Source organism: Cricetulus griseus (assembly GCF_003668045.3).
Source record: "Cricetulus griseus strain 17A/GY chromosome 1 unlocalized genomic scaffold, alternate assembly CriGri-PICRH-1.0 chr1_0, whole genome shotgun sequence".
Taxonomy (NCBI): domain Eukaryota; kingdom Metazoa; phylum Chordata; class Mammalia; order Rodentia; family Cricetidae; genus Cricetulus; species Cricetulus griseus.
In genome coordinates, this window is record NW_023276806.1 from 16,546,008 (window position 1) to 16,566,837 (window position 20,830).

The 20,830-nt window shown below is 42.1% G+C and overlaps 1 protein-coding gene across 2 annotated transcripts; it reads left to right on the forward strand.

Moving 5' to 3' along the window:
• Positions 1 to 4,754: 4,754 nt before the first annotated feature.
• On the forward strand, positions 4,755 to 20,754 carry LOC100762860 (guanylate-binding protein 1). Of its 2 annotated transcripts, none has more exons than XM_027395875.2 (10): positions 4,755 to 4,925; positions 7,092 to 7,297; positions 8,885 to 9,012; positions 10,722 to 10,831; positions 11,115 to 11,311; positions 12,415 to 12,663; positions 13,424 to 13,704; positions 14,314 to 14,526; positions 19,445 to 19,547; positions 19,774 to 20,754. In XM_027395875.2, the coding sequence occupies exons 2-10, from the start codon at positions 7,108 to 7,110 to the stop codon at positions 20,361 to 20,363; spliced, it is 2,061 nt and encodes a 686-aa protein (XP_027251676.1). In that variant the 5' UTR covers positions 4,755 to 4,925; positions 7,092 to 7,107; the 3' UTR covers positions 20,364 to 20,754. The 2 variants fall into 2 exon arrangements, with proteins under 2 accessions (XP_027251676.1, XP_035307538.1); XM_035451647.1 differs by having other exon boundaries at positions 19,445 to 19,558; positions 19,774 to 19,953.
• Positions 20,755 to 20,830: the final 76 nt, after the last annotated feature.

Here is a 20,830-nt window from a genome sequence, read left to right on the forward strand (position 1 = left end):
TAGTTTGTAACAAAAACTTTCAAGGACTAGAAATTTATGTTGTTAAATGAGCTGTATAGGATAATACCATTTATTTGTATTTTTAACTTTGGTCTTTGATCCTTTATAGAAGTTTGGCAAAATATTTGCTTTATTGTTTCTCCTGAAATTATCTGTTTTTTATTCTAAAGCTGTTCTATCATCCATAGAAACATGTTTTTTTTTTTTTTTTTAATAATAGGTATTAGGTCCTTTAATTGCACTGAGGGAGATGTTTCCTTCATAGTAGTGGGGGTACTGTGAGAGGGCCCCCATGGTGTTTTACAATGGCAAAGTGCTATGTATCTGTCCTTTCTTGATCTGCATGCATTGGTCCAATGTATATGTTTGCCACACCTTCTGCATACTCCAGAAGGCAAGGACCTTCTGTTTAGTTTAGAAAAAAACATTTTTTCTAGCAATGCCCTGTCTACAATGTCTTTTTTAGGTGACCTTATTTGCTATAATTAAAACACATGACATTTTGAATTTTCTTTTTATTTATTTATTTTATTTTAATTAGAAAGAAGAGCATTTTACATGTCAATCCCAGGTCCTTCTTCCTCACGACAAATCTTTCTGCCAAAAGCTGCCTGAGCCCACCACCACATGTGAGCTTTACGCCAGCCGCCCGCCTGAGTTAGGGCCCAAATGAATACACAGAAACTTGTATCAGGTACAATGCTGCTTGGCCAATGACTAGGATTCTCATCTGTTAACTCAGTCTTAACTATCATAAACCTATATATTTTATAAGACTTATCTTATCGGACGCCTTATTGGTGTCCCTCCTTGCCGGTGGATCATATTATGCCGCTGGAGCAGGAGCAGAGGGGAAATGAGGGATGCTTCCTGTTTCTCCTTTAAATATGAGTCTCCTTGCTATGTCACTTCCTGCCTGGATCAGCACTTCTGTACTACATTTCCCAGAATCCTCTTTGACTCTTAGTCCTGTCTAACTTGCTGTCTCATTGGCCAAACAAGTACTTTATTCAATAACCAACAAGATAAACATACAAAGAAGTACATTCCCCATCACGTCTCCTTCCTCTCCTCTCCTGCCCTCCCATCTAATACCCTACCTGTCCCATATCCTTTCTGCTCCCAAGGGAGGGTGAGGCCTTCTGTAGGGGGGTCTTCAAAGTCTGTCATATCCTTTGGGATAGGGTTTAGGTCAATTGCCTTGTGTCTAGGCTCAGGGAATATACCTCCATGTAGGATGGGCTCCCAAAGTCCATTCCTATGCTAGAGATAAGTACTGATACACTACAAGGGGCCCATAGATTTCTAAGGTCTCCTCACTGACACCCACATTCAGGGGGTCTGGATCAGTCCCATGCTGGTTTCCCAGTTATCAGTCTGGGGACCTAGAGTTCTCCCTTGTTAAGGTCAGCTGTTGCTGTGGGTTTCACCAGCCTGGTATGGACCCCTATGTTCATCAGTCCTCCTTTTCTGCAACTGGATTTCAGTTTAGTTCAAAGTTTAGTTGTGAGTGTCTGTTTCTACTTCCACCAGCTGCTGGATGAAGGCTATAGGATGGCATATGAATTAGTCATCAATCTCATTATCAGGAGAGGGCATTTAAGGTAGACTCTCCACTGTTGCTTAGATTGTTAGTTGGTGTCATCTTTGTAGTTCTCCAGACATTTCCCTAGTGCATGATTTCTCTTTAAACCTATAATATCTCCCTCTATTATATATCTCTTATCTTGTTCTTTTCTGTTCTTCCCCCAACTCAACCTCCCTGCCCCATCCTGTCTTCCTCACTCCTCCTCCCCTTCTCATTCTCCTAGTTCCCTCTCCCCTCCCCCATGCTCCCAATTTTCTTTAAGCCTCTGGCAATCACCTCTCTTATCCAAGCATCATCATGGTTATGAGATTCAATATTGACTGAATCTTGGATCCATTTCTCTATGGGTGCTAATATTGCCTTTAAAGGTCTAATTTCCCTTTTGCATTGAAAATTAGCATTTAAAAAAACCAAATATTCAACTATTATTTGTCTAGCTTCTGGATTTGGTATCATTCTATTTACAGCTGAAATAACCTTTGCAAACAATCAGTGAAGATTTCTTTTGGGTCCTGTACAACTTTAGCATATGATTCAGTTCTTTTTCTGACTTCTTCAATTCTGTTCCAAGCATTCAAAGCTGCTGCACAGCAGAGAGCCAGGGTGTGGTCATTATATAGAGACTGTTTTTGTACGTCATCACAATCACTCTCTTGAAGAAGTTGGTCTTGGGAGATTTCAATACCTCTAGCCCTTTGTTTTTCAATGGTCCTACCCTCATCATTCCACCAGGTCTTCCATACAACTGTGGACCAGGCTCCTATACTGCTGTAACCAAGACTTTCTAGTTTTGTTGGACGATTCTCTTACTAGTGGACTTCAAATTTAACATCTGCTTCACAAAAGGGGAATACACACAACATGATTCTATGTCTTTCTTTAATCTTCTCAAATCTAACATTTCCACAGGAACCCAGTCAGCGCTTACACAGCCTTGGTGATATCTATCAGTTGGCAGCTGTTCTCTTAAGGTGACTGGAAAAATTAAGTGGTTGTTTGACAAACTTGAACTTTTCCTCTATAATTTTATAATGTAATCTTGAGGTTGGTTCTCCTTTAAATTCCTTGGTCTGTGTCTCAATATCTCTATTACCTGTCTTAATATATCTTTTTCTAAGGCTTGTAACCTAGCAGTCAAATTGCATTATTTACATTTGTAATTAGTTGTAGGGATTTTATATTATCAGTAGTAACCTTTTCTAAGGCCTGCAGCTTAGGAATAGCAAGTTTTTCTAAGGATTGTGTCTTATCAGTCAATTTTTCACATATGGCAGTGATATCAAACAGTTGTTTTAGAGAAAAAAACTAGAATTACCAAACTGATAGTGATTATTATTGCCATTATGTAAATCCCAGCTAAGTTAATTATCCCCTAATTTAATTGTTCTATTTTCAAACCATCCAGTGTGTAATTATTCAGAGACCTAAGTCCCACCATTGTAACATTGTTTACCCCCCCTTTTTTGTTTTTTTCCAGACAGGGTTTCTCTGTGGCTTTGGAGGCTGTCCTGGAACTAGCTCTTGTAGACCAGGCTGGTCTTGAACTCACAGAGATCTGCCTGCCTCTGCCTCCTGAGTGCTGGGATTAAAGGCATGTGCCACCGCCACCCAGCTGTTTCCCATTTTTTAACATGAGAAAAAAACTCTTTCTCTCTTTAAAAATCTGATTCCTTTCTTTAAGTATTCCCAATTGTCTCAACAAATCTGCTGACAATGACAGTGAAGTGTGAGGCTAACAGCTGCTTCATAGACGATTGTCTAAGCAGATAACACAGGCTGCGCATAGCCTGGCTGAGGACAACTGCTGCTGATTACCTGTCAGCAGCCTGAGGTGGAGGTCCAGGCAAAGCCCACAACACACGTGTGTGAAGGAAGTAAAGAGCCAGCCACCTCCATGGAGGAATGTGTGTAAGCAGCACATGTGACCAGAGGTTACTGAAGGCACAGAACTGGCAGAAAGTGAGGGGCTAATTTCAGTTATGTGGTGTTTGGAGCCCAAGAGATGGTGACATTTGGGGATTCTGGAATTTCCTGTAGAAAGGCTGCAAGAGGAAAACAAGACTTGCTCCTAGTACTTTTTGAAGAAAACCTAGACAGTGGTGTGGTGACTCTGCAGCTGTAGTATCTGCTGTTGACTACAAAGTTATAGGCAAGTGGCTATCTGGTGGATTCAAGCTCCAAAATGGATGCCAAATAAAGTGTAAATCTAATTAATCCTATCAGTAAAAACCAGGAATCAGATAATGGGGTAAAACCTGAAAGATGAGAGAAGCAGTAGAGCAGTTACAGTCACTTCCTTTCTCTTTCATTTCTCCAGTCAAATTCAGTCAGGATCCTGTCTCCACCCACCTTATCTCTCTCTGTTTCCCACAGACTCCAGACCTATAGGTTTAGCTAGTGGCTACCTCTGTCCTCTGACTTTGGGCAAGCTTTATTAGTTAGAACATAAACAAAATCAGTATCACCACACTGAGGCTCACTTGGGAGTTACAATTCCACCACAGCAGAGACAGCACCCTCTCTTATTGGTTTTAGTCAGAAAGGGTTGACTTCAGCATGAACCGAAGACTATCAGAATTCAGTCTGTCCATGAGGTTTTCATGGCTCTTCACTCAGTACACAGACAGGCAGCATGGTAAGGTGGTTTAAGACACAGCTTGGGAGTTGGGAGTGCTTTCATCAAGATGTCTTGGATGTTATAACTTGATGCTGGTAAAGTCTTCCTCCTCCTTTATTTCTGTGAACTCAGGGGGCAATGTCTGTTATGACATTAACATATATGGTCACAGTAAATACATCAGCATTGAACCAGGGACTCCTCTATGAATATATATATTCTTCTTCATATAACTGTTCCAAGCAGCCCACAAACTGAAAATTATTCCCTATCATAAGGAAATGCTCTGTGGCTTTTTGGTTTTTTTGCTGGCTTTTTTTTTTTTTTTTTCCAGTGGTGTTTGTTTCCATCCTAGATCACTGGGATACCATACCCATCCTCTGCACTGGTTCCTGGTCATGCAGACAGTGCCAGCAGGCTTGGGCTCCCTCTTGTGGCATGCTTTTAAATAACAAATGGGTTCAAGATCTCTTTCAAGCGAATACTGAAAGTCCTGGAAATCCCTCCCCCTAACACAGCTCCCTGAACTTTTATACCACTGTTGATTTACTTCTGTGACCAAACGGTTTCAGTTTCCCTGTACTTCCCCCTACTATAAAAGTTGCAGTGCTTTTCATCCTTTGTTCACTTGGAGAAATTCAGAAAGCTGCACAAGATTGTAGGAGGATACAAAACAAAAGAGACAGAACACTTTTTATCCACACTGACCAGCAAGAGCAGGTAAGAAGAGACACTTATCCTTGCTGGGTGTGAAAAATTCTGCTCTGGAACATGTGGCCACAAGCCTGGGCAGGAAAAAGATGGGATTTTTGAGGGTTAATTCACTTTTTAGAACTGCCATGACTAGAAAAATCTGCTCCTGAGCAGGAGTGGGGCAAAGCAGCCGATGAACCCTGGGTGGTATTATCAGGGCAGCCAGTCTCTAAGGGACACCACTATACTAATTTTGAGTTAGGGACAAGGAGACCTGTGACTGAAACAGGGCAGGATATGCACTGGGTTCGCCTTCCTCAGTTGTCACCTTGTCTGTGCTGACAAGCACACAGGTAAATGACTATGGTCAGTGATGGAGCAGAGCTGCTACAGAAAGGTCTGCCTGTGCCTGATTTTCAAGAGGGAAACAGAATGAGGCAGGGGAAGAGCCACCGCTTTGGTAAAGGACAAAGAGAGGAAATGCTGTGTTGCCCTAGGAACACAAGTGAGTAACAGATGTGGTCTATTCTATAGCTGAATATGAGTGACTGGTGGCCCCAGAACACAAGCTCAGCTTACCACACACAGCATGTTCCACCTTGGCAAGTTTCTTGAAGTTTCTGTAGCAACAGAATAAAGAAAGTCATAGATCAAGGTACTTTTAAAATACATTGGTGGCAACATGGGACGGGCAGATTATGGCCATATGGGGGAGATTGCTACAGGCCTTCTGATACAAGGAATGGCCATGGAGGCAACTAAAGATAACCCAGGAAATTCTGACACTAGACATACAACATTCCAGATCTCCACAATCACACAAATTCTAATTAGTCAGTCAACCTTGTAGGTTCATCGTCATAGTTAAGGATGTTTTCTGGGACCCTCAGTTCATGTCTGAAACCCATAGTGAAAGATGGTGTATGGGAGTCACCATCTCACATCTGATCTTGGATGCTAAGTGAATTACCTTGATTAGCTCATTAACCCATAGGACTGGCTCATTTCTCATTTCCGTGAACTCTTTAACTCTTCCCTGAAGGATCAAACCCTATACTGTAGTTAAGGGATTTCTTAGAAGATCCGCTGACATACAAGACTGAGGACAAAGTCTGATTACCTTGTCCCCAAGTCCAGGCCCTCAAGGCATATTTTCCTGTTTTCTGGAGACCAGAACCCCAGTCCAGAAACCATTCTCAGTCCTCACATTTTCTTTGACAGCTTTGTTCTGCCTGGTCAGATCCTAGCCTATGACTCATGGTGTTTCTCTTCCTCCTCTTTGCATTTTTCATTTTTCTACCAGATGAAAACTGTAGATAATCCAAGGAGAATGGCATCAAGTAATTATTTGAACCACCAGCTCCCCAATTTATTGCTATTACAACACTGTTGCTTTGTGCAATATCCAGTATGTGCAGAGTTGGGTTTAGTCTCATGTGCTGTGATCCCAACCCAACTTTTATTCATTGCTGATTCACAGTTAATGAAGCTTAATTTTCAAGGCACTGCTCTTGTGTAGCCGTTTGTCTGGGAGAGAACTGTCACATACTTCTAGATGTTTTGCAAAAAAACATATTATGTTGGTTCTTTTGCTGAAATGGCAATGTGATTCATTGTGTAGACAGAGACTATTTGCCACATGAGAATAACTACTATGATAGACAGAGTGGATACATTTTATAATCTCTAGAAAATCTGGGTGCAACATGGGTGTAACTATCCAGATGCATAGAATGAATATATTTTATAATATCTAGAAATAATTGTAGGGTTGCATCCATCAAACAATGAAGCATTAACTCCATGGGTGTCTATATTTTGCAATGGTAAACTAGTGAATAAATGAATATTTGATTAATTATGTGAGTGGCAATATAAGATGATTTCTCTAAATCTGATTTTATTTTCCATTTGATGTCTAGTACAAAACAGTTAATATGGAAAATTTTCAGTGCAAAAGTAAACAGAGTATTTGTGTTGTGAGCAGGGGAATGCTGTCACTGTCACATTACACATGAAATTCTTCAATACTATGTTATAGGACTCTAAAATTATACTGGCTTCTTTCAACTATGTCTCTGATGCACAACAGTGCTGTGTTTCTTTTTCTTTTTTTTTTGCAAGTTTCATAACTCTACCTTCTGAGAGAAAGAATAAAAATCTAGCTAATCACATCTGTCCCTCTAAACACAGGGAACAAGGCTGCACAATGGCCACAGAGGTCCACATGTCAGGCCCCATGTGCCTCATCGAGAACGTGAAAGGTCAACTGATAGCCAACCAGGAGGCTCTGGGGATCCTGGAGGACATCACACAGCCTGTGGTAGTGGTGGCCATCGTGGGTCTCTACCGCACAGGCAAATCCTACCTGATGAACAAGCTGGCTGGGAAGCAAACAGGTGAGTGCCACCAACACAGCTGTGCTGGCTCCCAAGAGTGCACTACTTCCTGCATGAGAGTGTGAAGAATTTAATCTTCTTGTTGTGGTTGGATGTTGGGATTCTTTTTGTTATAGTTACTTTGCTTGTTTCCTTTTACTTTTGAGACAAGGCCATGCTGTGAAGCACAAGCAGGCCTTTAGCTCAGCATGTAGTCCAGGCTGACCCTGAACTCATGATCTTCTTGCCTTGGCCTCCTGAGTGCTGATTACAGGACTGCATCACCACATCTAACTCCTAGTTTCCCTTCTAAAAGTCACAGAGACTCCCATCTAAGTCCAGGATTTCAGATTCTCTAGGTTGTATCAGTCTTATCACTGATGAAATGCTTGATAAAGCAATGTAAGGAAGAAGGATTTGCTTTGCTCACAGTTCAGGGGATATCAGTCCACTATGGCAGAGAGACAGGATTATGTGGCTGCATATGTAGTGGTAGAAGCTTATGACTTGCTCATGTCATGTCTGACCAGAAAGCAGAGAGAAGACAGCCATGAACAAGGCCAGAAATAACCTCCAAAGGCTTGACCTTTGCCATTCAGGTCCTACCTCCTAACACTTCCACATCTCCTAACACAGTGCAACTAACTGATGACCAAGTGTTCATATACACGGACCTGTGATGAACACTTACCTTCATATCATAACATTCTACTCCTGGTGCCAAATTGCTGTGGCTGCATCTTAAAACTCCCCACAGTCTTAGAGTTCTAATGGTGCATAAAGTCCACCATCTCATCTGACACTCAAGTTAACCTGTAATGTACAATGGCACAGAGTAAGGACCCTGTTTACAGTGTTCAGGAGACAGGAAGGACAGAACACACTCAAGCAAGACTCAATCCAGAAGGGTAAACACCAAATCCTAGCTCCTTGTGCAGCATGTAGGGTAGGTGGTGGCCTTTTCTACACATCATCTTGTAGATCCTGTCTATTGGACCCTGCTGTTTATAGCAGCCAGGTTCACACATTGCCTCCAACTTTCCCCAGTGAACATCCCACAGTCTTGGCATCTCTAACTTCCTGGGTCTCCACTGTTACTTCAGCTTTACTCTCATAGCCTCACACAGCAAGCTCAGGTGCTGCACATGAGAGAGTGACCCTGCTACACATTTTCTATGGAATCCTGGGGCAAGTTTGGGGGTCTTGTGACTTGCATTCTGCATATGTGAAAATTGAATTTCTGTTATGTCTCTGATTGTGAGATCAGTACTAGCTTTGGTTTCTGTTAATTCTCCTGACATGACTATGCTGATTTTTCAATAGAGATTTATTTTAATTGTACATCATGAGTATTTTTGCCTGTGTACCTATACATGTCTGGCATTCACGGATGCTAGAAAGGGGCATAAGGTTCCCTGAAACTAGAGTCATAGACAGGTGTGAGCTGCTATGTAGGGTCTGAGAACTGAACTCTGGTCCTCTGAAAGAGCAGCAGGCACACTTAACCTCTGAGCTATGATTCAAGCTGGATTGTGCTAATTCTATGATTACTTTCAGGAAGCCCTTGTTCCTAATCATCTAATCCCATCTCTCCTCTCTGCTTTTCAGGCTTCTCTCTAGGTTCCACAGTGCAGTCTCACACCAAGGGGATCTGGATGTGGTGTGTTCCTCATCCCCAGAAGCCAGGCCACACCCTAGTTCTTCTTGACACTGAGGGCCTGGGAGATGTAGAAAAAGTAAGGACTGGGGTCACAGTTTGCAATTCATCACCTCCTTTCTGAATATTCTACACTGTTCTCTATGCCACAGTATAAACCTTGCTATCTATGTATTTATTTAGACTGTGTGAGCATGTGCCCTGATGCATGTGTCACAATGCAGCTGTGAAGGTTAGAAGAAAGCATGTGGCTTCTAGGGATTGAACTCAGGCTTCAAGGCTGGACAGTGAGCCCTTTTGACCCACTAAGTCATCTCACTGAGACTGTCAGTTTTCTTTCTTTTTTAAAAAATATTTTCATTTTTTTCTTTTCTTTTCTTTTTTTATTTGAAGTAGAAACACAATTGTTTTACATGTCAAACCCAGTTCCCACTCCCTCCCCTCCTCCCCTACCACCACCCCTCAACTAAAACCATATCTATCACATATCCTTTCTGCTCCCCAGGGAGGTGAGGCCTTCCATAGGGGGTCATCAGAGTCTATCATATCCTTTGGGATAGGTCCTAGGCCCACCCCCGTGTGAGACTGTCAGTTTCAATAAGAGTTTTAACTTTATCATAGCATTCTTTTCATATTTATTCTATAGCATGTTCCATGTTTAGCTTACAGTAATGAGAGAACTTGCCACTGGAGTGGATTGTTGAACAGCAGGGCAGCAGCCTGCAACACTGAATCACTAACAACAGAATAAACTGCACCAGTGAGAATCATCACAAATAGAACCACAAATCACAAGAATGTTCACCCAGCAAGAGTTGTGGATGGCATCTTTAGGTTTATTGGTGTTCCTTTTGGCTTGTTTTGTACCTTGCATAGGTCATAAAGGTGTGTAACAATGTCTTTACACCAGGCTTCCCAAGTTCCGCCTGTCACGTGGGTGACCAAAATAACACACAGAGACATACATTAGTTTACAATGCTGCTGGCCAATTTACTAGGATTTCTTATATGGTAGCTCATTCTTAATTATCATAAATCCATATATTTCATAAGACTTATCTCATCAAGGATGACTTCTGCTGGCATCCTCTTCCCGGGATCACATGGCAGCTCTGTAGGGAAGAGAGCAGGAGGAAGAGGAAGAGAAAGACTTCCTCCTTGTCCCTGCTTATATTCTGAGTCGGCCTGCTATTTCACTTCCTGCCTGTATCACAGACTTCTTTTTACTACATTTCCGAGAATCCTCCTCGACTCCTAGTCCCACCTATCTTACTTTCCTATTGGCCAGCAGTACTTTATTTATCAACCAATAAGACAAACCTATTCTGGTCTCTGTATGGAGGTGTGGGCTTGTATCCCATTTCTGACACCAGGTAAAGTGAAATGCAATTAATGCATATCACAATGGAGTCAGAGCAAGTTTGATGGGAGGATGTTTATTAGCAAAGCAGTCACTCAACAGAGTCAGTCTTGTATAACCAGTTAGTTCAGGGAACAGAGAACCACATGCGTGTGACCCACATATTTAAGGTCTTGCTATGTCACTCTGACCATGCCCAAGTGTGCGTGGTCAGCATCACTTGTGCCAGCACCCAAGATGGCGTGGACTGCTTTACCTGGGCCAGCCCTCAAGTGGGCATGGCCAACATTTCCCCCTAGAAAGGTAGGTTTTTTTCCTTTCATTTGTAGCCAAAAGTCCCTTCTAATTGAGTATATTTTACCACTGCTGATCTGAAAGTGACGTAAAGACAAGACAAACTCCTGACCCACGTGTATTCTGACTTCCAGGGTGACAATCAGAATGACTGCTGGATCTTTGCCCTGGCTATACTTCTAAGCAGCACCTTTGTGTACAACAGCATGGGACCCATCAACCAGCAGGCCATGGACCACCTAAAGTATCCCCTTTGAGGATCAAAGCAGCACCAGACAGAGTGTGGTGACATAACCTCATGAACCAGCAACATAACACTCTCTCTTGCTTAATGAAACAAACAAACAAACAAACAAACAAAACCCTCACATATATGCACCTATAGTGTTCACACTGATGTTAAGAACAAGACAAATGAAGGTTGGGGGGTAGGTTCCAGGAAGATGTAGAGTTATGTGGGATGGGGACCCTGAAACTTTGGTTGGTTCTATGGTTGTTTCTGAGGATTTCCTTAATTTGCTGCTTAGCTATGTGACAGAACTGACAGGCAGAATCAGATCAAAGTCCTCACCTGACCAGGATGATGTAGAGGACTCAGAGGAGTTTGTAAGATTCTTCCCGGATTTCATCTGGACTCTGAGGGACTTCTCTCTAGAGCTGAAATTAAATGGAAAACCAATCTCTGCAGATGAATACCTAGAGAATTCCCTGAAGCTTATTCAGGGTAAGAGACCTACAACAGCTAAATGAGAATGTCAATTAAACCTCTGATAATTCAGATTTTTCTATGTATAATTTTTATGTTTCTATTTCTTCTAACTAGCTACTCCTAAGAATTAATGCTTAATACATTATTTAATAGATTGACTCAAACATTTTCTCTTTTGTACTGAGAACAAATTTATTTGTATTTTACTTTTCTCTGTATAGTCATTTATTTCATCTGTCTTCTTAAGACTTGTTTTGTATTGAACTAAGGATTATAGTACACATGAAGACATATTTGAAATTGGTAAATTGTTACCAGTATTCTACCCCAAATGTAGGCACAATGAGACCCCCCCCATCTTCTAGTTTTCTTTGGAAATCAAATTTTGATGTCTCTTTAGTTTACATATTGTTTCCAAACATAGTCCAGCTATATTAAGTGGGTTGAATACTTAGAATGCAGTATTCTTTCTTTTTCTTTTTTTTCTGTTTGTCCAGCTTGTCTTTCTTTTTGTTTGTTTTTTATTTGAATTACAAACAAGATTGAATTACATGACAATCCCAGTTCCCTTCTCCCTCCTTTCCTCCCCTACCATCCCCCCCAACTAAAACCCTACCTATTGCATGTCCTTTCTTCTATTCTTCCCCTGACTCAACCTTTTTGCTCCCTCATGACCCCTGCATCCTTCCTCTTCTTCCCTTCTCATTCTCATAGCTCCTTACCCCCTCTTCTCATGCTCTCAATTTGCTCAGGGGATCGTGACCCTTTCCCATTCTCCAGGGACAAAGTTTGTCTCTTTTTGGGTCCTCCTTGTTTACTAGTTTCTCTGGCAGTGTGGATTGTAGGCTGGTAATCCTTTACCCTATGTCTAAATATTCTTTCTTTTTCTAAGAAGCCTAAAAAGAGTATTCAGCCTTTTGTTAGACTGAAAATCCTTAAAACAAACATCAACACTCTTTTCTGTTTTTTTGCTTTGTGTTTTCAGGGTCTCACTGTCTGACCTAGGCTGGCCTCAATTTATAAACCTCACTGGGATTACAAAACTCATGTGACAAAAATTAAAAGTGTATACTCACCTTCCATGTCCTGGCTGAAAATCCTGTTTTTGCACTATTTAGGTTCTGGGCAAAGAGACAGGGTAAAGGAATTTAATCTGCCTCAGCTCTGTATCCATAAGTTCTTCCCAAAGAAGAAATGCTTTGTCTTTGAGCGTCCAGTGCATGGGAAGAAGCTTGGCCAGCTTGAATTGATGCAGGATCAAGACCTGGACTTTGACTTCATGGAACAAGTGGCAGAATTCTGTTCCTACGTGTTTCACTGTTCCAAGGTTAAAATGCTTTCAGGAGGCATCAAGGTCAATGGACCACGTGAGTCCCTTCCTAGTATTTTTGCTCACCATTTAGGCCACACTACCTTGAGACAGCCTTGACCAACTTTTGCTTTGAAGAAACAAAAACACATCACCACTGTAGTGTTAAGCTGTAGATGGTACCAGCATTTATAATAGCTTTGTATATCAGATTTTCTTGTTGGGAAGAAGGAAAAGGGGGTAAAAGAAAAAAATTAAATTACTCTAGAAAACTTCATTCACCAGACAGCAACTAAACAAGTTTGGCTCTTAAAATTTAGATATCATTACAATAAAATCCACAGACAGCTAGTCACTGACATATCAGCACATACATAAGGTTCTCTTGGGTAAAGCAATTTATTCTAATCAACCTGATGGAGAATTTCTGACCAGGAGTACATGTTTTATTACTATATTTAAATGAAATGCTTACTATGGACAGGACTGCTAACACAGAGAAACGTGACATAGGTAAGGATCCTGTTTTCATGGTGCTCCCATGAAACAGATACAAACATGAGATAGACACACAGCCATGTAATCTCCATGCTGCATTATTAGCCTTTGGTGTCTTGCATCTCATGAAAGGATCTTTACACAGAGTAAGGTCTAATCCCATCAATGTGAGGTAGAGGCTGAGATGCTTCTGTCTGTCATTCTTCCAAATGATTCTAAGGACACTGCTGCTTTAAATAATCAGTGATGGACATATCCAGAATTAAACAGAACAATGTTGTCATCATCCATCTGTAATAAACATTGTCATCTGTTTGTAGGACTAAAGAGTTTGGTGGTAACCTATGTGAACACCATCAGCAGTGGGGGTCTGCCCTGCATAGAGAATGCCGTCCTGGCTTTGTCCCAGACAGAGAATGCAGCTGCAGTCCAAAAGGCCATTGCCCACTATGACCAGCAGATGAAGCAGAAGTTGCAGCTGCCCACAGAGAACCTCCAGGAGCTGATGAAACTGCACAGGGCCAGTGAGAAAGAAGCCATCAAGATCTTCATGGAAAATTCCTTCAAAGATGTTAATCAAGTGTTTATGACACAATTAGAGGTAATTTTTCTTTCAAATTTACCTAGATGTAGGTTTTAGTAGACAATGTGCTGTTAGTAAATGAAGACAGTGATTGAGGCAGGCGTATATTACTAGATTTTTAAGTAGCAACAACGACTTCTTAATCATACTAAACAGGAAAAAAAATGGATCAACAGAGACTCAATGCTTTAAAATATTTCTCCTTTTGAAATAAGTTAGTAACATTCCCCCTTCATTGAATAAAGTACACACAAGTAATTTGTGTTTCTGTTCAAGTTGCATGCCCAGTGTCAGTAAACTGATTCAATGTTCAATCCAATACCAAAGCTACTTAAGCTTGAGTCATCAGAAAGAAATCAACATTGAGCCATGCTTATTTCATGTGACGTTTCTAGTTCAGCCTGAAATCACTTTATCTCTAAAGGTACAAACTCTGTTCTGAACTCCACTGAGAAGGAGCATGGATGACGTCAGTAAATAGCTGGCATCAGAGGAAGGATGCAGTCAGTGCTTCTAAGTTGTCCTTTGTTATTTTATGTTTGTTTTTGTTGTGAGAAATGCATCATAAATTCTAAACTCAGGCATCTTTCCCTTCTTAATTATTTTCTTTTCATTTTTACCTCAAAGATCGAGTTAGAAACAAAGCAAGAGGAATTCCTTAAGAAGAATGAACAGGCATCTTCAGATCGCTGCTCAGCTCTGCTTCAGGATATTTTCAGTCCACTAGAAGAAGATTTGAAGCAAGGGTCTTATTATAAGCCAGGGGGATACCAACTTTTTATCCAAAAGATACAGGAGCTGAAGAAAAAGTATTATGAGGAACCCAGGAAGGGAGTTCAGGTAACCAATGTTACGCATGTTCTTGAAGCTGCGGACTTCCTTCAGACAGCAGAGTGACCCCCCAAGCATCACTATGAGAGTGTCTTAGTGTTTGCATTCCAGGCATATGCTTCTTCAACATGACATTTGTGAAGGTTATCACACTAGATATGCACTGCTTACTTAGAGATAGTGCACTCCCTTAACGATCAAATTCTCAGCGAACAACATTAACCACCAGAACGACTGTCACCCTGTGTTTTAACTAGATTTTTTGTGTTGCAAAGGACCCAATGATAGCACCTTAAACAATCTCATAATTCATCAGTTTGGGCTTGGAGTTAGCTTTTAAAGACAACTGGGTATGGTAATATCATCCCATGTCTCCTTATCTGTTACTTTTACCCAGGATTATACTGAGAGTGTATGAGAATCTGAGAATAATTCACCACAAATACAGGGTTTGAGAAGGCCAAAATTTATTTTAAAAGCAGATAAATCAGTGAGGTGTCAGGTTTCTGATATGATATTTCTTGACACCAATTTCTTCTTTGTATCCTATCCCAATATCCCAATAGATTCTATGTGAGATTTGGAGAGGAGGAGTTTAAAAGGTTGAATACATACTATTCTGAGAGAAGGGCTGCAGAGCTCTCTTTGTTGGGCTGGGTAGGGATTAGAGTCCAGGTCACTTTCCTTTCTCGTTGTTGAATCTGAGTAGGTATGGTGGTAGGGCCTAAAACCTCTACCCCATTTTCAACAGGGTTCAGTATTCAGTTAGCTGCAATAGGTTCTAGGATCCATTCCTCCTATGGGGGAAACTTCTGAATGCTGAAAGTATTCCAGGATCTAGGAGGACCTGGTTGCACATCCTGAGTCCCCAAGTCTTTCTCAAAGCCCACGCAGTGGACAAACCAACAAAAATAGTTATTAGGACCAGGCTTATCTTTTCCACCTACCGGCCAGTTTGGTGTCCCTCTCTTCTCATAAGGTCTTTGTCCCTTCCATTCTTCTTCACCCATGTCCCATATGTCTCACATCTCCAGGACAAATAGTAATAATCCTCTAGAACCCCATAATTTAGTTTTCCCACTGGGCAAGCATAGAATGAATTTGTTGCCTGGTCAGTCTACAGAACAGGATGCCCACAGCCAAAGTCTCGATACCCCTAACTACATCTGTGGGACCCCTGATCCTGGGGCAGGGGCTTCAAACCCAGCAGTCTGCAGATATCTACATGGAACATGGGGGACCCATATGTGGTAACATTTGCAATCATTGTCTATTCCCTAGTGTGGGATAGGGAACCATGACATCAGGACTGACATGTATGGGTTGTTGGCTTTTATCAGTCCCATTAGGGAGAATAGGAAAGTCAGGTAGAAATGAATCTTAGCTCTAGTGGGTCCTGTGGGTGGGGTCACAAAGTCCATGTTTGTTTTTGTCCTTGTTGGATCACTGTCTGGAACTGACTTTAAGTGGGAGTGATGTACACAGGATTCAATTTCATCTAGTTTCACTGCTGAGATGGTGGTCAATATTACTGAATGGGGGTCCCTTCCAGAGAGGCTGCAAACACTCCTTCTGGTGATTTCTGACCTAGTTGAGGTCTCCTGGCTTGTATCTGTGAGGTTTTGTGTGGGGAGTGGCAACTTATATACCTGCCATAGCAGAGTCAACAACTTATCTATGGTGCAGGTCTATGGTTTCAGTTGGACTATGATAGGGAGTAGGTGCTGTGCTAATGCAGGTGGGTTATTATCTCACCATATTAGTGGGGACTTTAATAGGAGCTCCTTCCATAGGGGGGGTTCATTTGACATTCCAGGGCTCCCTTCCCCTAGTGATTAAAGAGGTATTCTTCCCCCAGGGGAAGAGCCACAATAATTACAGAGTTTAGAGCCTTCTTTTGAGGGACTTTTATATTTATAGCATCATCTTTGAAGATCAGATTTTGCAGCAAATTTCACCCCAGGAGGCAATAAGGGCATTTGGGGTCACTGTGAAGGAATGAGTCACTGTGCCTCTCTGTAGATTGACCTTTCTTACAGTGGCTCATGGGACGTCTTGGTACCCATGGACCTTTGGATGAAAATTTGTTCCACAGGGTTAGTGATGCCCTGGTTGTGTCTATTAGGACTTCTACACATGTTCCCTCTATGTTGCAAGTTACTCTGGGCTCCAGACGGGAGAACAAGCCCTGACCTTCTCAGATTTCTTCAAGGTAGTGGAGTATATTGGAGATTTTTTTTTTCTTCTCTGACCAATTGTGACACTCCCTGTGCTGATGTCCAAATTCCTTACAAATAGTACACTGATTTCTTTGTAGCAGGGTCTGTCCCCAGTGGGGTCCAATCTTGTGGGGGCCTGCTTCCTTGCACCCCTCCCCCAGCTTGCCAGGTCTTTCCCCTGGGGTCTCATTTAATACAGCCAACACTACTTTGCAGACTTCCTAGCTGTCCTGTCCTCCTGGTCCTTGGGATTGTTGTAAACTCTGGTGACTATTTCTACCACCTTTGAGGCATTTTTCTCCCTCAAACCCCTCCAACTTCTGAAGCTTTTTCTTAATATCAGATGCAAATTGAGTCACAAAAGCTATGTTGATAGCTCTCCTAATTTCTTCTGCTTCTGGGTCTATAGGGGAAAAGGTAAGATACACTTCTATCAATTATTTCAGAAAAGCAGTTGGGGACTCCTTTGTTTCCTGGACCACCTGAATGACTTTAGACAAATTTGTGGGTTGCTTTGCAGCCACCCAGAGACCACCCATTAAAGTCTGGAGAAAGACCCTCAGAGATTCTTTGCCTCTACCCAAATTGGGGTCCCAGTTGGGCCAAAGAGAAGGGAAGGCTGCTGGAATGACAGCAGGTATAGTGGTTGGCTGCCATGATCTCCAGGTCCAGGTTCCTAGACCCCTTGATATTCTCTCCCCTTTTCAATAAGTAAAGAGCATTAGCAGGAACAGCTGAACAGTCATCCCAGGTGTGCCAGGTGAGTATGCAAAATGGTTTCCCACAGGGAAACCTTGGGGCTTCTCAGAGAATGTGAGAGTCTGGCTTTCCAGTTATAAATGTCACTACTACTGAAGGGAGGATAGACCCAAGAAGGTTCTTGGTTCTGGTCTCCCCTTGTTTGATCCCCTATGTGGGAAGGGCCTACCTGAAGGGCAGGAATTCGGTCCCAGGCATTCAGACGCAGGCTGTTAAGGCATCCTAGAATCTGAATTCCCTGTTTCTTGATTCCACTAATAAGGAAGAGGGAGGGAGTCTTCCTCATAGAGCGGTAAGATAGTAACCTGACATTTAACGGGGTAGACAGTAGAAATTCCTGCCAATTAGTCTCACAGGCAGGATTGGAGCTATTTTGGGAGGCCTTCCAAGTAGAACACACTGACACAATATAAGGCATTTGGTCAGGGTGCCCTGGGCTGCCAGAAATTCTTGTGTGGACTGTAAGAGTAATAGAGAGGTTAAAGGTGCCCTTTGGAGGTCATTTGACTCTAAAAGTCAGCCCCTTGAGCTGTCAGAGCCTGTGTAGCTTTCCAGGGAAAACAGAATCTCCTTGTTCCTGGGCCTTCATCTTGAAGTCTTTAAAATGCTATAAGATATGGTCTAGGGTGGAATCAGGGGTCACACAGATGGAGTTTGCCACATGATCTAAAAGTAAGAGAGGAGACAAATAGTGAGTATACAAAGGAAAACCAAGAGTCCAACGTGACAGAGATGGAGAAACCACAGTGACACAGGTGGAGTCCAGGGAGTCAGGGTGTCAGAAGAGCAAGTGGACCTGCCACCTCTTCATCTGGGTCCCAGAGACCAGAAGCCTCAGACACTCCCAATGCCCAGAGGCCCAAGGAGGGGATGAGATGTCGCTCATCTCCTTCTGATCCCAGGAATAGTATTTCATTCCATTTCTCCTCTCTTGGGAGAGAAAAAGATGACTCTTGGGTCCCAGAAAAAGATGCCACAGACCACAAAACCTCTAGTGCTTACCTCTGGTGATTGCCACACAGGTCAGGAGCATTCAACCTAGCCAGAGACTCAAACCAGTGGATCATCAGATCGTGTCTAAGGCCCCTCATGTTAGGGTCTGAGATTCCAAAAATTATCCACCACAAAGACAGGGTTTGAAAAGACAGAAAATTTATTTAAAAACCTGATATATCTGGGAGGGTGCAGGTTTGGGGGCTCATATTATGTCCTCAATGCAGGGACAAGCAGTCAGTTTTAAGGAAGAAAACCAGTTTTCATCCAATCAAGTGTATTATGGGAAGAAACAGTTGTGGACTTTCCATGGTGGCACACTCTTGCCAACAAGGGAGTCCTGTGGTTTGTTCTTGTGGCCAGTGCTGGGGCCAACCAATCAGAAGGGGGTGGAATGTTTGTGGAGTAGCCTTATCTTAGACATCTGTCAAGGGTATTTAGGGTTGTAGTTCAGCCTCAGGAAATTGTGGGGAACAGCTTAGAGAAGAATGACATGGGACCAAATGGAGTTCTTGTCATTCCCTCAGATCTTTTTGTTCAGTACAAAAGCTACAGCAAACTCACCCTACCTATCACCACAGAACCATTAATTCCAAAGTTAGAGCCCATAGTCTAGAAGGGCCATAGTTTTTGTTCAAAACAGGCCTGCAATAAAAGAATTCCTGAGGGGGTTCCAATGAGTTCCTTTTACCTGTTCTGTGTCAGGAATCTTTGACAGGGTTTCTAATATTGTTTGGAGCCTGTCCTGGAACTTGCTCAGTAGACCAGGCTGGCCTCGAACCCACAGAGATCCACCTGCCTCTGCCTCCTGAGAGCTGGGATTAAAGGCACCAATGCCCAGCCTGTGTCAGGTATTTTAGTATCAAGTGACATCACTAGAGGAAAGGGGAGTAGGGAGATAGCCACAGAAGTTTTAGTCATTCCTGCTATCAAATTCATTTTCTCTTTACTTTCAGGCTGAAGAAGTTCTCCAGAAATTTTTGCAGTCCAAGGATGATGTGACTGATACAGTTCTACAGACAGACCAGGAACTGACAGAAAAGGAAAAGGATAGTGAAGGTGAGGCACAAGTTAAGTAACTACATGCCTTTGAAAGCTGTGGAATGTTTATTACTTGTAATCCTGGGACCCTAAAGCAGATCTAAAAGAACAAAGGTGTATCTCACTGGCTAGTATCAGACATGGATAGTACAATGATGTCAGCAGTAACAATGAAGCAGGTGAGGAAGAAAGCATCACTGTACATAAGCTGTACTTACTCCTTCCCCCTTGATTGTCTTTCCAGTGGAATATGTTAAAGCTGAAGCTGCAAAGACTATAGCAAAAATGCAGCAGGAAATGCAACAACAGATTGAACAGTTGCTGAAACAGAAAGAGAAGAGCCATGAGGAGCACATGAAACAGTTGACTGAGATGATGGAGAAGGGACAGGACCAGATGAGAGAAATGCAACAAAAGAATGAACAGATGTTGCAAGAGAAAGAGAAGTGTCACAAGGAGCACATGAAACAGTTGGCTGAGAAGATGGAGAAGGCACAGGTCCAGTTGAGAGAAATGCAACAGAAGAATGAACAGTTGCTGCAGCAGAAAGAGAAGAGTCACGAGGAACACAGGAAACAGTTGACCAAGATGATGGAGAAGGCACAGGACCAGATGAGGGAAATGCAACAGAAAAATGCACAGTTGCTGCAACAGAAAGACAAGAGTCACGAGGAGCACATGAAACGGTTGACTGAGAAGATGGAGGAGGCACTCTGCCAGATGAGGGAAATACAACAGAAGAACACACAGTTGCTGCAACAGAAAGTGAAGAGTTACAGGGAGCACCTGAAACACCTGATTGAGATTTTTTCAGAAGACACAGAAAGTCTATGAGGAAGTGTGAGATATTTAAATTACTGAAGATGTTCTCTTCATTTAAAAATATTTTAAAATGTGTGTGTGTGTTCATATTCGCATATGTTCATGTAGTATGTGTAAAGACACAAAGGGGGAGCTAAGCTACCTGAGTTGGATGCTTGGGACTGAATTCTAGTCTGTTACACACTCTTTATTGCCGAGCCATCTATCCAGTCTCTGCTCTCTCCATTTCTCTTCATGGTGAAATGTAGTGAAGCCTAAAGACTGACCAGGCCTGCTCCCTTGTTCTGTTTATTCTTAAATACCTGCTTGATACTCTGATGCCCATGTCTCCTGATTAAGTTAGGAACATGCAATGGGTGTCATACTAAGTCCATTACAATATATACAGAGTTATATTATGTCAGCTATGCTCTTTGTGTTATATCTTTATTTCTTTCTTAAGACTCTGTGAATCAAGAACTCTATTCCTATTTCATAGA

Bases quoted from the DNA above. Each gene is read 5' to 3' on its own strand.
- LOC100762860 (XM_027395875.2), top strand. From the start codon at position 7,108: ATGGCCACAGAGGTCCACATGTCAGGCCCCATGTGCCTCATCGAGAAC. The intron at 10,832-11,114 runs GTATCCCCTTTG...TTTGCTGCTTAG, and splicing joins CAGGCCATGGACCACCTAAA to CTATGTGACAGAACTGACAG. The intron at 12,664-13,423 runs GTGAGTCCCTTC...ATCTGTTTGTAG, and splicing joins CATCAAGGTCAATGGACCAC to GACTAAAGAGTTTGGTGGTA.